Genomic DNA, 15,968 nt, shown 5'->3' on the forward strand with positions numbered 1-15,968 from the left:
AAATCTTTGCTTGGAGGGCTTGTGTCAATGGGCTGCCTTCCAAGGAAAAGTTGTGCTCCCGTGGCATTATTACCAGCAATGAATGCCCGATCTGCAATGGGGGAATTGAATCTATTCATCATACTTTATTACATTGTGAGTTTGCTTCCCAGGTTTGGAATCTTTGGTGTGATGGGCTGCAACCGATCCAAAGGAGCAGTTGGGCTCTCCCTGATGTGGCCATGTTCATTCTTGCTCACAAGCCTTCTCAAGATCTTGAATTTTTCTTCACTGCAGCTTGGGCTATCTGGTATAACAGAAACAGAGTTGTTCACGAAGGCAAGTGCTCTTCCCCTTTACAGGTCTGGCAAATGGCTAGAAGTTCCATTGAGGACTTCTCTGATGCAGCAACCATTGATTTTTCTGCTCCTAGGCCGACTCTTGCTGGTTGCTGGTCCCCTCCACCTCCTGGTGTATTCAAGATTAATGTGGATGGAGCCTCTTCGGACCTTGATGGAACCTCTAGTATTGGAGTCATCATCAGAGATTGCAATGGTGAAACTTTTGCTGTCCTCTGCAAACCTCTTCAGTCCCACTTTCCAGTGGAATTAACGAAAGTCCTTGCTTTGGAGCAAGGTATTTTGCTCGCCCAAGATCTGCAGCTCACTCATGTGATGTTTGAAAGTGATGCTTCCAATGTGATAGATGCTGTCAATGATTCTGCCTTAGGGACTCCATTTGGGCACATTATTCAGGACATTATTCAAGCCAAAGAAACCTTTTCTTTCTGCTCTTTTAGGCACCTAAACCGGGCTTCTAATTATGCAGCTCATGAGCTTGCTCTCTTTGCCCGTAGGAATGGATCTCATCATTTGTGGAAAGGGGTTACTCCCTCCTTTTTAGAATCAACTGTACAAGCAGATTTACTGCTCTAATAGACCTGCACAGCAGGCTTCTTACTGTTTTTTCCTTCTCGTTTGCAATGAAATCTTTGTTCCTTTTCGAAAAAAAAAAAGAGGTTGTATCTAGTGTTTCAGATGCATGTAGCCTCAAAATCACAACACGTCATTATGATGCTAAATGCTTCGCAATGATTTTTTTTTCCCCACTACAGAGATCATGGATGTTCTCAATTTATCACATTCATATGGAGAAGCTAAACACTGTGCGTACAAGCCAATTTATATATACGTGTAAGGCTAGCAGCCTAAGTACACTGATTAAACTTTTGAATAATATGTAGGAAAAGAAGCTACATTACAACCTTAAAGTTCAGAGTGGCAGCCATCTCCCCCACTGAAACCATCTCATTCTTGACCCAAAATTCACCTTCAATCTAGACATAGCCTCAAAGCAAAGCACAAAGTAAACATAATGAATATATTTGAACCATTAGGGTTGCATTTTGTAAGCCTCTTGTTGTCTCTATCATAACTACATTAGTTCAGTCATCAGGACGAAATCACCTCAAGTCAAATATACAATACACGCCAAAAAAAAAAAAAAGTGATATCTAAATTACACCAAACTTGGTGCACTAATGAGTACAGTAAAAGTAATGCAATGAATAAAAATTTTATTCTGCTAATTAACATCCTAAACTTTATCACTTATAGCATTTAATTGGCAGACGGCAATGTTATTAGTGAAATGTAATAAAATTCATGATAGCAATATGTAATAGTCCTGATAAAGTTTGCATTCTTTCAAGTGAGTTCTAATAAAATCTTTCCACCTATAGTCAAATGAAAGGCTGAAGAAACCCATCTTTCTAGTGTATTAATTATTGTGTTTAGTGATTTTTTCGAGAATATAAAGCACAATTAAATCAAAACATGGTGTTCTACAGGATGATTTAGGTGAGTTTGTTCTGCATCGTTGACCTTCTTCAAAATCTTCATCAACTCTTCATCTGTAGGATCATATTGAAACCCTACCATCTCCATTGTTTCAGGAAATCAAAGAATTTTCTTTCCCTTTTCACTTTTTGATGAATGTAAAAAAAAAAAAAAAAAAAAAAATTATGAAACTTTTTGATGAATGTTTGATGAAATATAAGAAGTCTCAAACTCAGAGTTAAAGTTAGAAACTTTTTTTTCTGGAACAAGTTAGAAACTTTGAATATCTATGTGTATATATAAGCGGCGGTCTATTAGGGCAAGCCTATGTGTAAATTTGTAATATATATCGCAAGGGTAAGAAGGGGCAGTCTATTAGGGCGGTTATATCTTTACTGTATTACGAATTTAGCCCCTCCATTTATTTTTATTTTTTTTGGGACAAAATTGCAAAAATACTCCTTGGACTTAGGTCAATTGCAAACCGATGTTCTTTGTTTTTATTTTTATTTTTTTGTTATTGACCTTTGAGCTATTATAAATGATAAAATTATTGACCCTTTAAACTTAATTCCCTCAATTTTTAGGGACAAAAAAGGTCACGTTCTATACATACTATATATAAAATTATTACTAATACCGTAAATATACCATAGAAGGGCATATAATCATTACAAATACCCTTAAAAAAAAAAACCCAAAATCAAGAGAACAGTTCAAAAGAAATGGTTCGCTGCTTCAAAAATACTTCTGCCCACACAAAACCAAAAAATAAAAATGGTTCTGTGGACTGTATAATCTTTCCATATTTCAAGTCCAATACAACTCCCCTCCATTCAAGCCCCAAAAGATAATAGATTTTTTTTTTTTTTTTTTTTTTTTTTTTTTTTTTTTTTTTTTTTTTTTTTTAAGAAGGGAAAAGAGAATAGATGATAGTTGTTTTTTATTTTTATTTTTTTAAGATAAGTTCAACTTATTGCGTTTATTTATGATAATAGTTCTTTATTATTATATCAAGATATGAATAAGTTTTTGGTGTAGGTGGATACAACTCCCCTCCATTCAAGCCCCAAAAAGAAAATGGATTTTTTTTGAGAAAAGAAAAGAGAATAGATGATAGTTTTTTTTTTTTTTTTTAAAGATAAGTTTAATATATGGCATTCGTTCATGATAATAACTTTTTATCATTAGATTAAGACATCAATTAGTCTCATAAAAAAAATCAATCAATTTTTGATATAAACAGAAAAAAAAATGTATTGCTAAGAGGGAAAGAGAATGAAAAAAAAAATGTGATAAATGAAACCAAGAAATAATAGAGTCTCACTATATCTAAACCTTCACAACACATTTATATATCAAAACATAAAGATTGCAAATAAGAGAAGAAAGCGAAAGAAGTTTATAACTTTGAGTTGACAAATAGCTACTTCACCATCAAAACTAGTTTTTGTACAATCCTTCAATTCTTAAGCTACATTGCCAACAACCCATTTGCCAGAGTTCTAACTATAGACATGCTAACTATAAACTGAAAAGAGAAGAACAAAAAATCTGTGCAAGACTAAAAGAGAAGAAAAAGAATTCTCATATACAAAAGATTTTACTCCATGCTTCATCGGATTGTGTCGGATCAGAAATTAATGAAGTAATTAATGCATCAAAATCAGCATCAGCAACAGAGTCTGATTTGGATTGACTGCATACTTCAACCAGGGGTGGTAGATCAGAAAATATTTGACTCAATGGTTCATCTGGGAATGTGGGATCAGCTATCCATGCAGCAAACTCTTCATCCGTAAGAGTATCAGCATCCAACCGTCTTTTTTTGTGTTCTTGGGCTTGGGCATCTTCTTGTCCATGTGACATCACACCAGTTGTATTGAAGGTTGAGGCCTCTTCAGCTACAGCGGCAGTAGAAGAAAAACATCCAGAAACCCATGCAGCAAACGCTTCATCATCAGCACTAGGCATCATAGGCTCAGGCTCAGGCTCTGGCTCAAGTGAAATCACAGCAGCAGCATTTGTATTGAAGCATGAGAACTCTTCACCAGCAGAAGTAGAAGAGAGAGCTCTTTTGAGACCTCTTCCGTTGGCCTCCTCACAATCTGACCCTGACCCTTTGTTTAGTTTATAGATGACACACAGGACTGTGTTGCTTCTTCCAAATTCCTGATTCGCCAAGGAGAACTCGTGCATTATCCAATTAGTTTTGTTGAGTTTGCCCGAATGAAGATCCTTGGCCTTAAAAGAGAGCATCCTGTCGATCCCAATAACATTGCCCTGAGAATCATAGATTCTTTTGGGCTTGCTTTTTTCAAGCCAGGTTCCGCAAGCGGCAGCCCTGCACACACGATTGCCGGTTGTTTTGAGGTCGGTGAAGACGTAGAGCTTGCGGTGGAAAGTGTGTAAATGATAGTGGGTATGAGAATCATATATTTCCCATGGAGGAATTTTGCCATATACCTCACAATCATTCACAATAAAATCAAAATGATGATTTAGGTGAGTTTGTTCTGCATCGTTGACCTTCCCCATTAAAATCTTCATCAACTCTTCGTCTGTAGGATCATATCGAAACCCCACCATCTCCATTGTTTCAGGAAATCAAAGAATTTTCTTTCCCTCTTCTATAAACACGTAAGAAATCGTATGAAATTTTTGATGAACGTTTGATAGTCTCAAACTTTTTGATGAATGTAAAAAAAAAAAATTATGAAACTTTTTGATGAATGTTTGATGAATATAAGAAGTCTCAAACTCAGAGTTAGAAACTTTTTTTCTGGAACAAGTTAGAAACTTTGAATATCTATGTGTATATATAAGAGGCGGTCTATTAGGGCAAGGCGTGTAATATATATCGCAAGGCTAAGAAGGGGCGGCCTATTAGGGCGGTTATATATATATATATATATATTTTTTTTTTTTTTTTGGAACGATATTAGGGCGGTTATATATATATTATATTATATATAAAATTATTACTAATACCGTAAAATATACCATAGAAGGGCATATAATTATTACAAATACCCTAAAAAAATAAAGCCCAAAATCAAGAGAACTGTTCAAAAGAAATGGTTCACTGCTTCAAAAATGCTTCAGCCTATACAATACCCAAAAATAAAAAAGGTTATGTGGGCGGTATAATTTTTCCATATTTCAAGCCGAATACAACTCCTCTCCATTCAAGCTCCAAAAAAGAATAGATTTTTTTTTTTTTTAAGAAGGGAAAAGAGAATAGATGATAGTTGTTTTTTATTTTTATTTTTTTAAGATAAGTTCAACTTATTGCGTTTGCTTATGATAATAGCTATTTATTATTAAATCAAAATATCAATAAATTTTTGATGTAGGCGGATACAACTCCCCTCCATTCAAGCCCCAAAAAAATTATGGATTTTTTTTTTTTTTGAGAAAAAAAAAGGGAATAGATGATAGTTGTTTTTTTTTTTTTTTTTTACAGATAAATTCAATATATGACGATCGCTCCTGATTATAACTATTTATCATTAGATTAAGACATTAATCAATCTCATAAAAAAAAATCAATCAATTTTTTATGTAAACAGAAATTAAAATTCATATTTTTTATTCAATCATCAACTAGTTCTCGTCAAAAAAAAAAAACCATCAGACAGTGAACTAAAAATTTACCGTAGTTGAACAGGAAGAGCCGGTTAATAAAAATCAATCACGAGCTATTATATTCAGCGAAAAAAAAAAAACACGAGTTATTATATAATTTTTGGCCTTCTTCAGCCACTCTCTTTGAAACAGAGAAACTTCATTGATCAGTCTTTTGTTAACATCATCAAAGCCATTGTTTTTTTAATGAATGTTTTTTTTGTTTTTCTGAATTCTATTTCATTCATTTTTTGTTAACGTTTTTGCTCTAAATTCAAACCCTTTATTTTATTTTATTGAGGGCTCTCATCTGTCTCTCAGATGAAGAAAAATGGCTTTGAGATGGTCCGCAGTAGCCTGCGAAGCCAGCTTATTACAACATCTCTCTCTCTTTCTTTCACTATGTCTCCAGTGCACTGCCCATCTCCCTAAAACCCGCTTTTTGTTGTTCCATCACTTCCATGCTCTGACATTGAGTTAAAGTTCAACTAGACTCTAGAACTAAGTAAGTACACCTTGTTAAGCTGTTCCAAAACAAGAATAATGACACTCTATATGCCTCTATTCAGGTCCTGTACCACTTTAAGAACACTAACCCAACTCCATGCCCATCTCTTTGTCGCTGGCCTCCATAAAGACCCACTTGCCACCACCAAACTAGTTGAGTCTTATTCTCAAATGGGTGACCTCCAAACTTCAAGACTTGTCTTTGAGACCTTCCCTTCCCCAGATTCTTTCATGTGGGGTGTACTTATTAAGTGTCATGTTTGGAACCACTTCTTTGAAGAGTCCATTTCATTGTATTATAAAATGTTGTACCATCAAGTACATGTCAATGGATTTATATATCCTAACATTTTGAGAGCTTGTTCTGGTTTTGGTGATCTGGGTATTGGTGGGAAGGTCCATGGGAGGATAATCAAATGTGGGTTTGATACTGATGCTATTGTTGAAACTTCATTGCTTAGTATGTATGGTGAAATGGGATGCTTATATAATGCGCGCAAGATATTCAATGGAATGCCGATGAAAGATGTGGTTTTGTGGAGTTCGCTTATATCGTGTTATGTTGAGAATGAAGAGGCAAGTGAAGGGTTGGATTTGTTTCATAGGATGATTTGTCAAGGTGATGAACCAGATTCGGTGACAATGTTTAGTGTAGCTGAGGCTTGTGGTGACTTAGGTTTTCTGAGACTAGCAAGGTTAGTTCATGGTCAAGTTGTGACAAGGACAATTAAAAGTGAAGGGTCTTTGGATAATTCTTTAATTGTAATGTATACTAAATGTGGTGATTTACATAGTGCAGAGAAGATCTTTCAAAATGTTACTCAACGGCATACTGCTTCATGGACTGCAATGATTACATGCTACAACCAAACTGGTTGCTTCCAAGAAGCAATAGGTGTTTTTCTTGGGATGCAAGAGTCTAAAGTGGAACCCAATTCAGTAACCATGATGGTTGTCATATGTTCATGTGCTAGGTTAGGTTTGCTTAGAGAAGGGAAGTCGGTTCATTGGTTTGTAACAAGAAAAGCGTTAGATGCTGACCTTGATTTTGTTGGGCCAGCATTAATAGAATTATATGCTGAATGTGGAAAACTAAATTATTGTGAGGAAGTTCTTCGTGTAATTGGGGAGAGAAATATTGTCTCATGGAACATGCTAATATCTCTTTATGCTCGGAAAGGATTGTTGAAGCAGGCATTAGTGGCATTTGTGCAGATGCAGACACAGGGACTGATGCCAGATTCATATGGCCTGGCAAGTTCTCTTTCAGCTTGTGGAAGTGTGGGTTCAATACAGCTTGGATATCAGATTCATGGTCATGCTATCAAAAGGGGTATTTTGGATGAGTTTGTCCAGAATTCACTAATTGACATGTACTCGAAATGTGGCCTTGTGAATTGTGGATACAAGATATTTGAAAGAATTGAACAGAGAAGTGTGAGAACTTGGAGTTCTATGGTTTGTGGATTTTCTCAGAATGGTAATTCAGAAGAGGCAATCAGGTTGTTTGATCAAATGTATATGAATGGAATTGAGATGAATGAAGTGACTTTCTTAAGTGTAATTCAAGCGTGCTCCCATTTGGGTCATCTAGAAAAAGGAAAATGGGTTCACCACAAGCTCATTACTGGTGGTTTGAAGAAAGATCTTTATGTAGATACAGCTTTAACTGACATGTATGCCAAGTGTGGAGATCTTCAAGCAGGCCAAGGAGTTTTTGATAGCATCTCAAAGCGAAGCGTGGTTTCATGGAGTGCCATGATTGCTGGCTATGGAATACATGGTCAGATCAATGCTGCCATCTCACTCTTCAATCAGATGGTAGATTCAGGAATAAAACCAAATGAAGTCACCTTTGTAACGCCCCAAAATCATAGGCAATAAAAGTCTATTTAATCTTAATAATCCATAAAAAATATTAAATAAAAGAAACTAGCAACCTTGAATCTGATTACAAAAGTCAGAGCTCTAATTCACCAAATACCAAACATCCTCAAAATAAATCTCCAATACAAAGTTTAATGCCATAAAATAATAATAAAATCCACAGTTCCACAACAATAGTTTGTAACTTCTGTCTCCCAAGAATCTCTACTCCAGTAATCCACCTAATGTATTTGTAATGGGAGATAAATGGGGGGTGAGATAACTCAATAAGTGGAAATTCACTAACATTGGGGTGTGGGAACAAACCTTTCAAATAAATAATTCTTTCAACAGATTCACAACTTATAACTCTCCAATATTCTGTCATCAACTATTTCATGTAAAAGAAAATAATATCTTTATATTGTGAGCCATCATAATATATACATTGATACCATCACATAAACAATTCCCTAGGCTTTTCTCGTGGTCAACGTTTACGCCCCGTTGACAAGGTTGTGCTGTCCCCTTTTTGGGACTGGAACCTCCTTTCATCCCATTTCTTAAGGATGGCTCCTTTGGAACCTAAAGGTACACTCCCTTGCTAAGGAGCTTCCTTTTGGATCCTCAATAGTATGCTCCCTTGCTAAGGAGCTATCAAATGTGCACTGTCCCCTTTTGGGACCGTCCCTTGCTAAGGACTAGCTGCAGCATGATTGTCCCTTACTAAGGACCAAATATCATACTGAGCTTCTAATCACGACTTGCCATAGGTTTTCAAAACATATTCAATATGCTCACAAAATAATCCATTCATACTTCTCAAAATATAAAGACATATTCACACATACAAGTTTAAATAAAATTAGGTTGTCCCACAAGTTTTTTATAAAACGAATAGCCAATGTGCACATCAAATATTTGTAAAATATTCATTTATATATAGAATATCAACATATTCCTTCATATAAAATAGTTTAATAATTAACACTGTTTTGGGAAAACCCCCAAAATTAGTAAACACCACTTATCTCTTAGTTGCAAAAATAAAGGAAATCAACCTCCCTTGAATCACAACAATTCAGTAGAATTAGAACCTAGCAATACCAAAAATAGGTTCATCAATACACAATTTCCCACTTCAAAATTTATTTTCACACTTAAACGGTTTTATCCTAAACAATATTAATATATCCAAAATCCTCCATCTATTCACTTAACTATCAAATTTACTATTGGAAGCCACGTATTGTTTTAATTTGTTGCTTAGCATTCCCTCTTGATGCCACTAGATGTCCATTGACTCTAACCATTATGTATATAACTATATATATTCAACTTAACATTGAAGGCCACGCGAGATTGCTTTAATCCATCAATCTAGTGCTAGAATGCTCTCTTGATGCCGCTAGGCATCTACTGACCTTAATATTACATATATATATATATATATATATATATATATATATTAAACCAAAGTGAAAGCTACGTAAACAATCAAGCTTAGACCATGCTTAGTAGGGAATAGCATGACAATACTTGAGGTAGCATGTGTAGCATGGCAAACAGTCAGAGTTTATTTATTATTCTTAGTTTTTCAGCCGCAATGTTGGACTTAGAACTACTAGATCAGTGCAGCTATGTAAACAATTGCTAATATAATATTGAAATCATCACTCCAAGGACCCAAAATCTATTATACGTTGAACTAGTGTGAATGCAAATAACCGGTCAACAATTGTGGCTTAGTGTGAATGCAATAACATAAGCATTCTTTTCACTTTAGCATGGTGACCAAGTCCACACTTATTACTCTATTTGGCTCAATTTCAAGTCTGTATCTCTGCCTGACATATTGACCAAGTCTTTATCTAATATAATACAATTATAGGAAACCCTTTTCTATTAGTATAATGATAATCTAGGTTCCAATCAATTGCAAGCTATTGACCATACAAACTTTTTAAATCTTGAGCTTGAGAAAAATCATACCTGAAGACTCCCACCAACGCCACAGTGGAGAAAGGCAGAAATTCAATTGTCGGCTGAAGCAAAAAGAAATCCCATCAGAAAAACACGTGTGACCTAAGAGGAAAAAGGCTAGGGTTTTCAAGGCCCATATATGTACTTATGTCACCTCACTTGGGCTTCATATTCCATAGAATTTATCTTCTTTTTAATACATTAGGCCCAAATTTATTTAATCCACTTTAATTATAGGCCTCCATTAAAAATTAATGTATAGTCATTTAATTGGTATCAAATTATGGGGTGTTACAACCTTCATGAATATAATATCAGCTTGTAGTCATGTAGGATCTGTGGAAGAAGGTAAGTTATATTTTAGCTCAATGAGGGATTTTGGCATCAAGCCTAATACAGAACATTTTGCTAGTGTAGTTGACCTTCTGAGCCGAGCCGGTGATCTCAGTGGTGCATATGAAATTATCAGATCAATGCCATTTCATGTGGATGCTAGCATCTGGAGTGCTCTGCTAAATGGGTGTCGAATCTACAGGAGAATGGACATGATTAAAAGCATTGAAAGTGACCTTGTAGATATTAGTACAGATGATACTGGATACTACACCTTATTATCTAATATATATGGAGAAGGGGGAGACTGGGATGAATTTGGGAAGGTGAGGTCAATGATGAAAGGTCTAACAAAGGTTCCTGGGTGGAGTACAATTGAACTTGATAACAGAGTCTACAGATTTGGAGCTGGAGACACTTCTCATTTGCAAACCAATGAAATATACAGGATTTTGGATAATTTTCCAACTTTGGCTCTTGAACAAGGATGTGATGTAGAATATAGATAAGGTCAATATATAATCTTTCTCCAAGGTATCTTTTACAGTTCATAGTGCGAAGTTAGCAATTGAATTTGGAATAAATCAATATCACCCTAGGAACAACACTATAGATTTTAAAGAACCCTAATGCTTGTAGAAAATCATTCTTTCATCAACATTGTGCAAGTCAAAGGAAGAGAGACTATCTCACAAAACTTGATTTGCTTTCATTTTTTCATGTAACATGGTTTCTCTTTTACAAATTAATACATTAAACAGGCTAGTTTTATGTATAGTGCACTGTATACATTTTGCTTACTCCGAATTTGGGAGGAAATGAAAGGAAGAGAGAAACAATGATTCAATTGTTTAAGTATTTTGGAATTTATAAAACATGTTCCTTTCTCACTGATTCCTCCAAAGAAGAATGAATTTAACTTTTCCTTTGCCTTTCTTTTGCTCTCCTATCCTTTTTTTCCCATGTCCTTAATTTTTTAAGTTTCGTTAAACAATTTTTGTCTCAAAGAGTTCATGATTTTACATATGATACAAATTTATAGTTTTAGGAAAAAGATTGATATTAACATCATTCTGACATGTATGAATATACATTTTTCACTATTTGAATTGTACCAAAGCCAAAATCTAAAACATGTTATTCCTTCCTGAGCATCCCTCCACATGCATAATGTTTTGGAAGCCAATACTTCTACTTGCTGGGTAAAGCTTGACAAGATTGTCCGACGTATATTGATTCTCTTACTTTCTATTTTTGTTTAGGAGTTCCTAATGATATTTTAAAATGTTTTTATAAGTGGGAGAGGAGGGGGGATTCGAATCCAAATTTTCTATACAATGCTATAAGCCCAACAATTTTTACTACCTTTTTCATGAGAATTGAGTTAGCGAGTTTTTATTGATTTTCATTTAGGCTCACCACTTACAATACTTTTATACCTACCATTAATAACTTACCACCTAGGCAGTGTCAATTTTTTTGTGAAATTATTTGTGTACATAGACGTGTTGCAAATTTTCATTATTGAGAAAATTGGACAAAACCACTTAATCATAAAATTCTTGACAGAGTTGCTAAGAAGTCAGTGAGCTCTCTTCTACACATTCTGTACCATGTAAATAAATTTCCTACTAATTTAATCATTTTCAATGAGAAAACAAGTTGATAAGAAATATATTTAATATGCACTATGGATTAGCGAATAGATACAATTTATAAGGTCCTAAATTAAACATTGTATGGGATACAATATGCCTAGAACATTTCCAAAAAATAAACAAAAAAACAAAAAACAAAGAGGAAAATGTTTGTGTCCAGTCTTATTCAATAAACAAAGGTTTCCACATAAATAGATATTTTCCGTCAACTCTTACCGCCATCTAATGCCAATTCTGTGTTACCCTTCTTGAGCAATGGCTCATAATATCACGTTGAAGTCACCAATGACATTGAAGGCTTGACTGTCACCTCTACACAAATTAATATACACTTCCATGGATGTATTGTGTAGTAAATGTATCATTCTTCATAGTCATGTTAGGTGGTCTTATGCATGTATTGTAAAAGCATAAGACTCTCAGAAAGTTATATCCAGGGTTATTATATGTTGAGGTTGCAGAAACCAGGACGAATCTTCACAAGAAGAATTTGACACTTAGCCAACTCATAAAGCAGAGGTCCCGGGCTCGACTTCTCCCATCAGGCCATCACGGCCAGACCCAAAGGACTTCACAGGTATACTTGGCAGGTATAGGTAGATGTGCTTCCATGTGTCCAGGAAAATGGTCTCACCTACAAGAGAAGATACCCTTGTTACCTTAAGAAAATGCGCATGAAACTCCTGCTTTTATGGGGTCTAAGAAAGGTAGTTGGTAGGCAGCTTCATCCCCATTTCTGAAGAAGCTAATTCTCAAAGGTAGTCGCTTTTACACAACATATCACTTGGGAGGACACTTACCATCCCATCAAGGTCCTAAATCTACTCATATTATCTATAAATTAGAATTAAAAAAAAAAAATATATATATATATATATATATATTTATATATATAAAGCCTACAATCATTACAATTTTAATAAATAATTTCAATGATAATTTAATACCCAGCCAAAAAATGTATTTCTTAGATAGATACCCGAGTCTTGAGTTCCTGTGCTTTATCACATCATGGTGTTAGTAGTATCAAGTATGTACATTTTAGAGCATCGTAAAGTAACTGTTCCAAGCCATCCCTTGGATACTTTTCAACAATAGTGAAGCAGGGAAGTTGGCAACAGTCCAATGTCAGTATCTGAAAGTACTAAACCTTTACAACCCCACAAAATTGCATTCAAGTTGGTGACAATGAGCCTCGCAGTTTGGAAAACTCCTTATCATCTTATGTTGCATATTTATGATGAAGCATATAACTACCAGAGCAATGCAACTTTGGGAAGTGAGATATCTTCACTGATATCCATCTCCACTTGGCTATGCCTAGGGGACTTCCTCAATCCTCGCTGTCTCATCAGCTCCCTCACCTGATTAACCTGACTCCATCTTCCATTTGAAGCATACAATTTACATGAGTACATAGTAACAAGCTTCATTAGGATGTAATAGCATTTTGTGGATTGCCACTTCTCCAAGATCAAACCTTCCATGGAGAAAAGATCCAAACAAACTAACTTATGGTTGAATTGGCATATTCTCAATAAAATCCAAGGCTTCTTCAAGTCTGCCAGCATGAGCTAATAGATCTACCATGCATGCATAATGCTTCATGGAAGGAACAAATTTATAGTCTCGGTACATCAAATTGAAACACCTCCAGCCCTCCCCATTGGCTACAGGCTGATAATATAGTTGTAAAGATCACTTCATACGGCTCTAAATTTTCTTTCAACATATCACTGATAAGTGCAAGGGCCCCACTACCATCCCCCTGCATTCCATAACCACCAATCATTGCACTCCATGTTATACTGTTCTTCTCTACCATCCCATCAAAGACTATACAAGCAGATTTCACATCTCCACACTTGGCATAGAAGTTTAGAAGTGCAGTGCCCACATAGACACTAGATGATTTTAAGCCCCCCTTTATGGAGAAAGCATGAAGTGAAGAACCGATTCCAAAAGCACTTAGGGAAGCACAAGCTTAGAGAACACTAACAAGTGTGACCGCATCAGGTGAGATAGAATCCAATCTCATTTGATGAAAGAGTTCAAGAGCTTCATATGCAGAACCAACTTGGGAATACCCTGAAATAATTGAGTTCCAAGTAATCACATCCTTGACCATAACTGCTTCAAATATATAACGAGCATCTCTGACAGCATGGCATTTTGCATACATATCTGTAAGAGTATTTCTCACTATAGGATCACCTAACCCAAGCTTAATCCCAAGATCATGAACTAACCTTACCAAATCCAAATTGCCTAGCTGCCCACATGCTGAAAGCACACTTGAAGTTGTAACCGAATTCAGTAATATATCAACCCACTCCTCATCCATAAACAACTTTAATGCCTCACTGGGATGACCACACTGTGTGTACCCGACAATCATAGCTGTCCATGAAACAAGATCAATAACAGAAAGCTCGCCAAAGATGGAACGACCATCTCTAACATCCCCACACTTAACATACATGTCTAGAAGTGCAGTCACCAAGAAAGAATTAAATTCAATACTGTTTTTAATCACATACCCATGAACCCACTTCCCCTGATGCAAAGCTCTTAACTTTGTACACGCAGTGACTAAGCTCCCTATGGTATACTCGTTTCCTTCAACTAACCCTTTTCTCATTCTATTAAACAAGACCAACCTTTCTTCTTGACAATCATTCTGCACATACCCCACAATCATCGACGTCCAAGAAACTACATTTCTATCAAGAATTTCATCAAACACCTCGCAATAACTCCCAACCTCTCCACATTTCGCATACATATCCACAAGAGCCGTCAAAACGATACTATTAGGGCTCCCAACCCTAACAATCTCGCAATGTACCTTCCTCCCCTCATTAACATTCCTCAATTCACAACACGCCTTTAACACAATCGAAAACACAACATTATCACACTCTCTGAGGCATTTTCTCAAACAGGTAAAGAACCCAATAATGTCCTCATTCAAATCATTCAAAAAATATCACTGGTCAGCATAACTTCAGCTGATATGAACACAACCCTTCGGCTGATATGTACTGGATATTTTCTTTTTGCTTAGCATGTAATTGATATTTTAACTTAATCACTGATTGCAACAAGTGCAAAATTAACAAAAAGGGAAAGGAAATGACAAAAGTGACCTCTTCTCTGTAGTATTTTTATGTATAAGACAGTTAAAAACATGTATATTGTTGGAACATGATATAAAAGCATAACTATTTGCTCATAAACATTGCTTACTTTTATCTACAACTACAACTACAAAGCATTCCAATAATAAGGTGAATTTTCAAGGTGATACTATTTTATAATTACAATTTTTTTTTTTTTAATATTGTTGATATCGCTCTGAATCAGTAAGGTGGATGATCTAGCTTCGGTGGGTTACTGAAGCGGTTGAAGGCCTACAAAAAGCAAGCACAGTCAAAGAGGAGACCGGAGAAGACCGGCCAAACCCCCTCCGATGTAGAAGTTAGTCTCACAGGAATGTAATTCCAAGTATTCGGGAGTCAAGTCTCAGAAAAGTTCTTACCTCTCTCAGGTTCAGACCGATCCTTTATATAAGGATCCTAGGGACGGTTATTTGTCCAAATAACCTCCCCAAGATTTGTGGAAGCCAACGAGTCCGGAGTTAACTTCCTCAACGGCTATTAAAATTGTAACCGCTAATGGAAGTTAACTTATTTGATGGATTCATAGCGATATTTATGGGTTTAACAACCGCTACAGAGAGTCGAAAGTCTTCCAAGTGTTGCGTATTCGTCCGTCTAGTAGAGGACTATTTGGTCGTCCATGGACATCTGAAGGTCGTCCATGGACGACCTTCATCGACGACTTTATCGTCCATGGGAGACTTCACTGATCAAGAGTAGTATTATTATCCATGAACACTTTTACTTCTTCTGGGGTGATTCTTGGTCGAACTTGCTCAATTGGCTCTGGACGACACTTTTGGACGAATTGGAGTTTGACTAATTTTCTGTTCCCCTATCAGTTGCCCTTTTGTTCAAAGGGTCGTCCAGGATATTGTTGTGATTTTAATAAAATTTTACTTTTTGTGAGCCACGTGTCGCGAGGCTATTGGTTGGCCAGTCGTGTCGAACCCATTTCCCAAAGGAATCGCCACGTGTCAATTTTTGAATGGCGAACGTCGCTTCAGTGACCCTGC

At 35.9% G+C, this 15,968-nt stretch overlaps 3 protein-coding genes and 1 pseudogene across 3 annotated transcripts; 2 read left to right on the forward strand and 2 right to left on the reverse strand.

The window, feature by feature from the left end:
* The first annotated feature begins 350 nt into the window (after positions 1 to 350).
* Positions 351 to 914, forward strand: LOC115985313. Its single transcript, XM_031108269.1, has one exon. The coding sequence runs from the start codon at positions 351 to 353 to the stop codon at positions 912 to 914; it is 564 nt and encodes a 187-aa protein (XP_030964129.1).
* Positions 915 to 3,404: 2,490 nt separating this feature from the next.
* On the reverse strand, positions 3,405 to 4,412 carry LOC115985314 (protein ATAF2-like). The gene has a single exon (XM_031108270.1). It carries the CDS (start codon positions 4,410 to 4,412, stop codon positions 3,405 to 3,407), a length of 1,008 nt encoding a protein of 335 aa, XP_030964130.1.
* A 1,575-nt stretch (positions 4,413 to 5,987) lies between these two features.
* On the forward strand, positions 5,988 to 10,642 carry LOC115985315 (putative pentatricopeptide repeat-containing protein At1g69350, mitochondrial). The gene is made up of 2 exons (XM_031108271.1): positions 5,988 to 7,798; positions 10,093 to 10,642. Exons 1-2 carry the CDS (start codon positions 5,988 to 5,990, stop codon positions 10,640 to 10,642), a joined length of 2,361 nt encoding a protein of 786 aa, XP_030964131.1.
* Positions 10,643 to 13,044: 2,402 nt separating this feature from the next.
* On the reverse strand, positions 13,045 to 14,774 carry LOC115985316 (annotated as a pseudogene).
* Between the last annotated feature and the right edge of the window lie 1,194 nt (positions 14,775 to 15,968).

Source organism: Quercus lobata, chromosome 4, assembly GCF_001633185.2.
Source record: "Quercus lobata isolate SW786 chromosome 4, ValleyOak3.0 Primary Assembly, whole genome shotgun sequence".
NCBI lineage: Eukaryota > Viridiplantae > Streptophyta > Magnoliopsida > Fagales > Fagaceae > Quercus > Quercus lobata.

Coding starts and splice junctions, on each gene's coding strand:
- LOC115985314 (XM_031108270.1), bottom strand. CDS start 4,412: ATGGAGATGGTGGGGTTTCGATATGATCCTACAGACGAAGAGTTGATG.
- LOC115985315 (XM_031108271.1), top strand. CDS start 5,988: ATGACACTCTATATGCCTCTATTCAGGTCCTGTACCACTTTAAGAACA. Junction 7,799..10,092: donor TCAGGAATAAAACCAAATGA/AGTCACCTTTGT, acceptor ATTATGGGGTGT/TACAACCTTCATGAATATAA.
- LOC115985313 (XM_031108269.1), top strand. CDS start 351: ATGGCTAGAAGTTCCATTGAGGACTTCTCTGATGCAGCAACCATTGAT.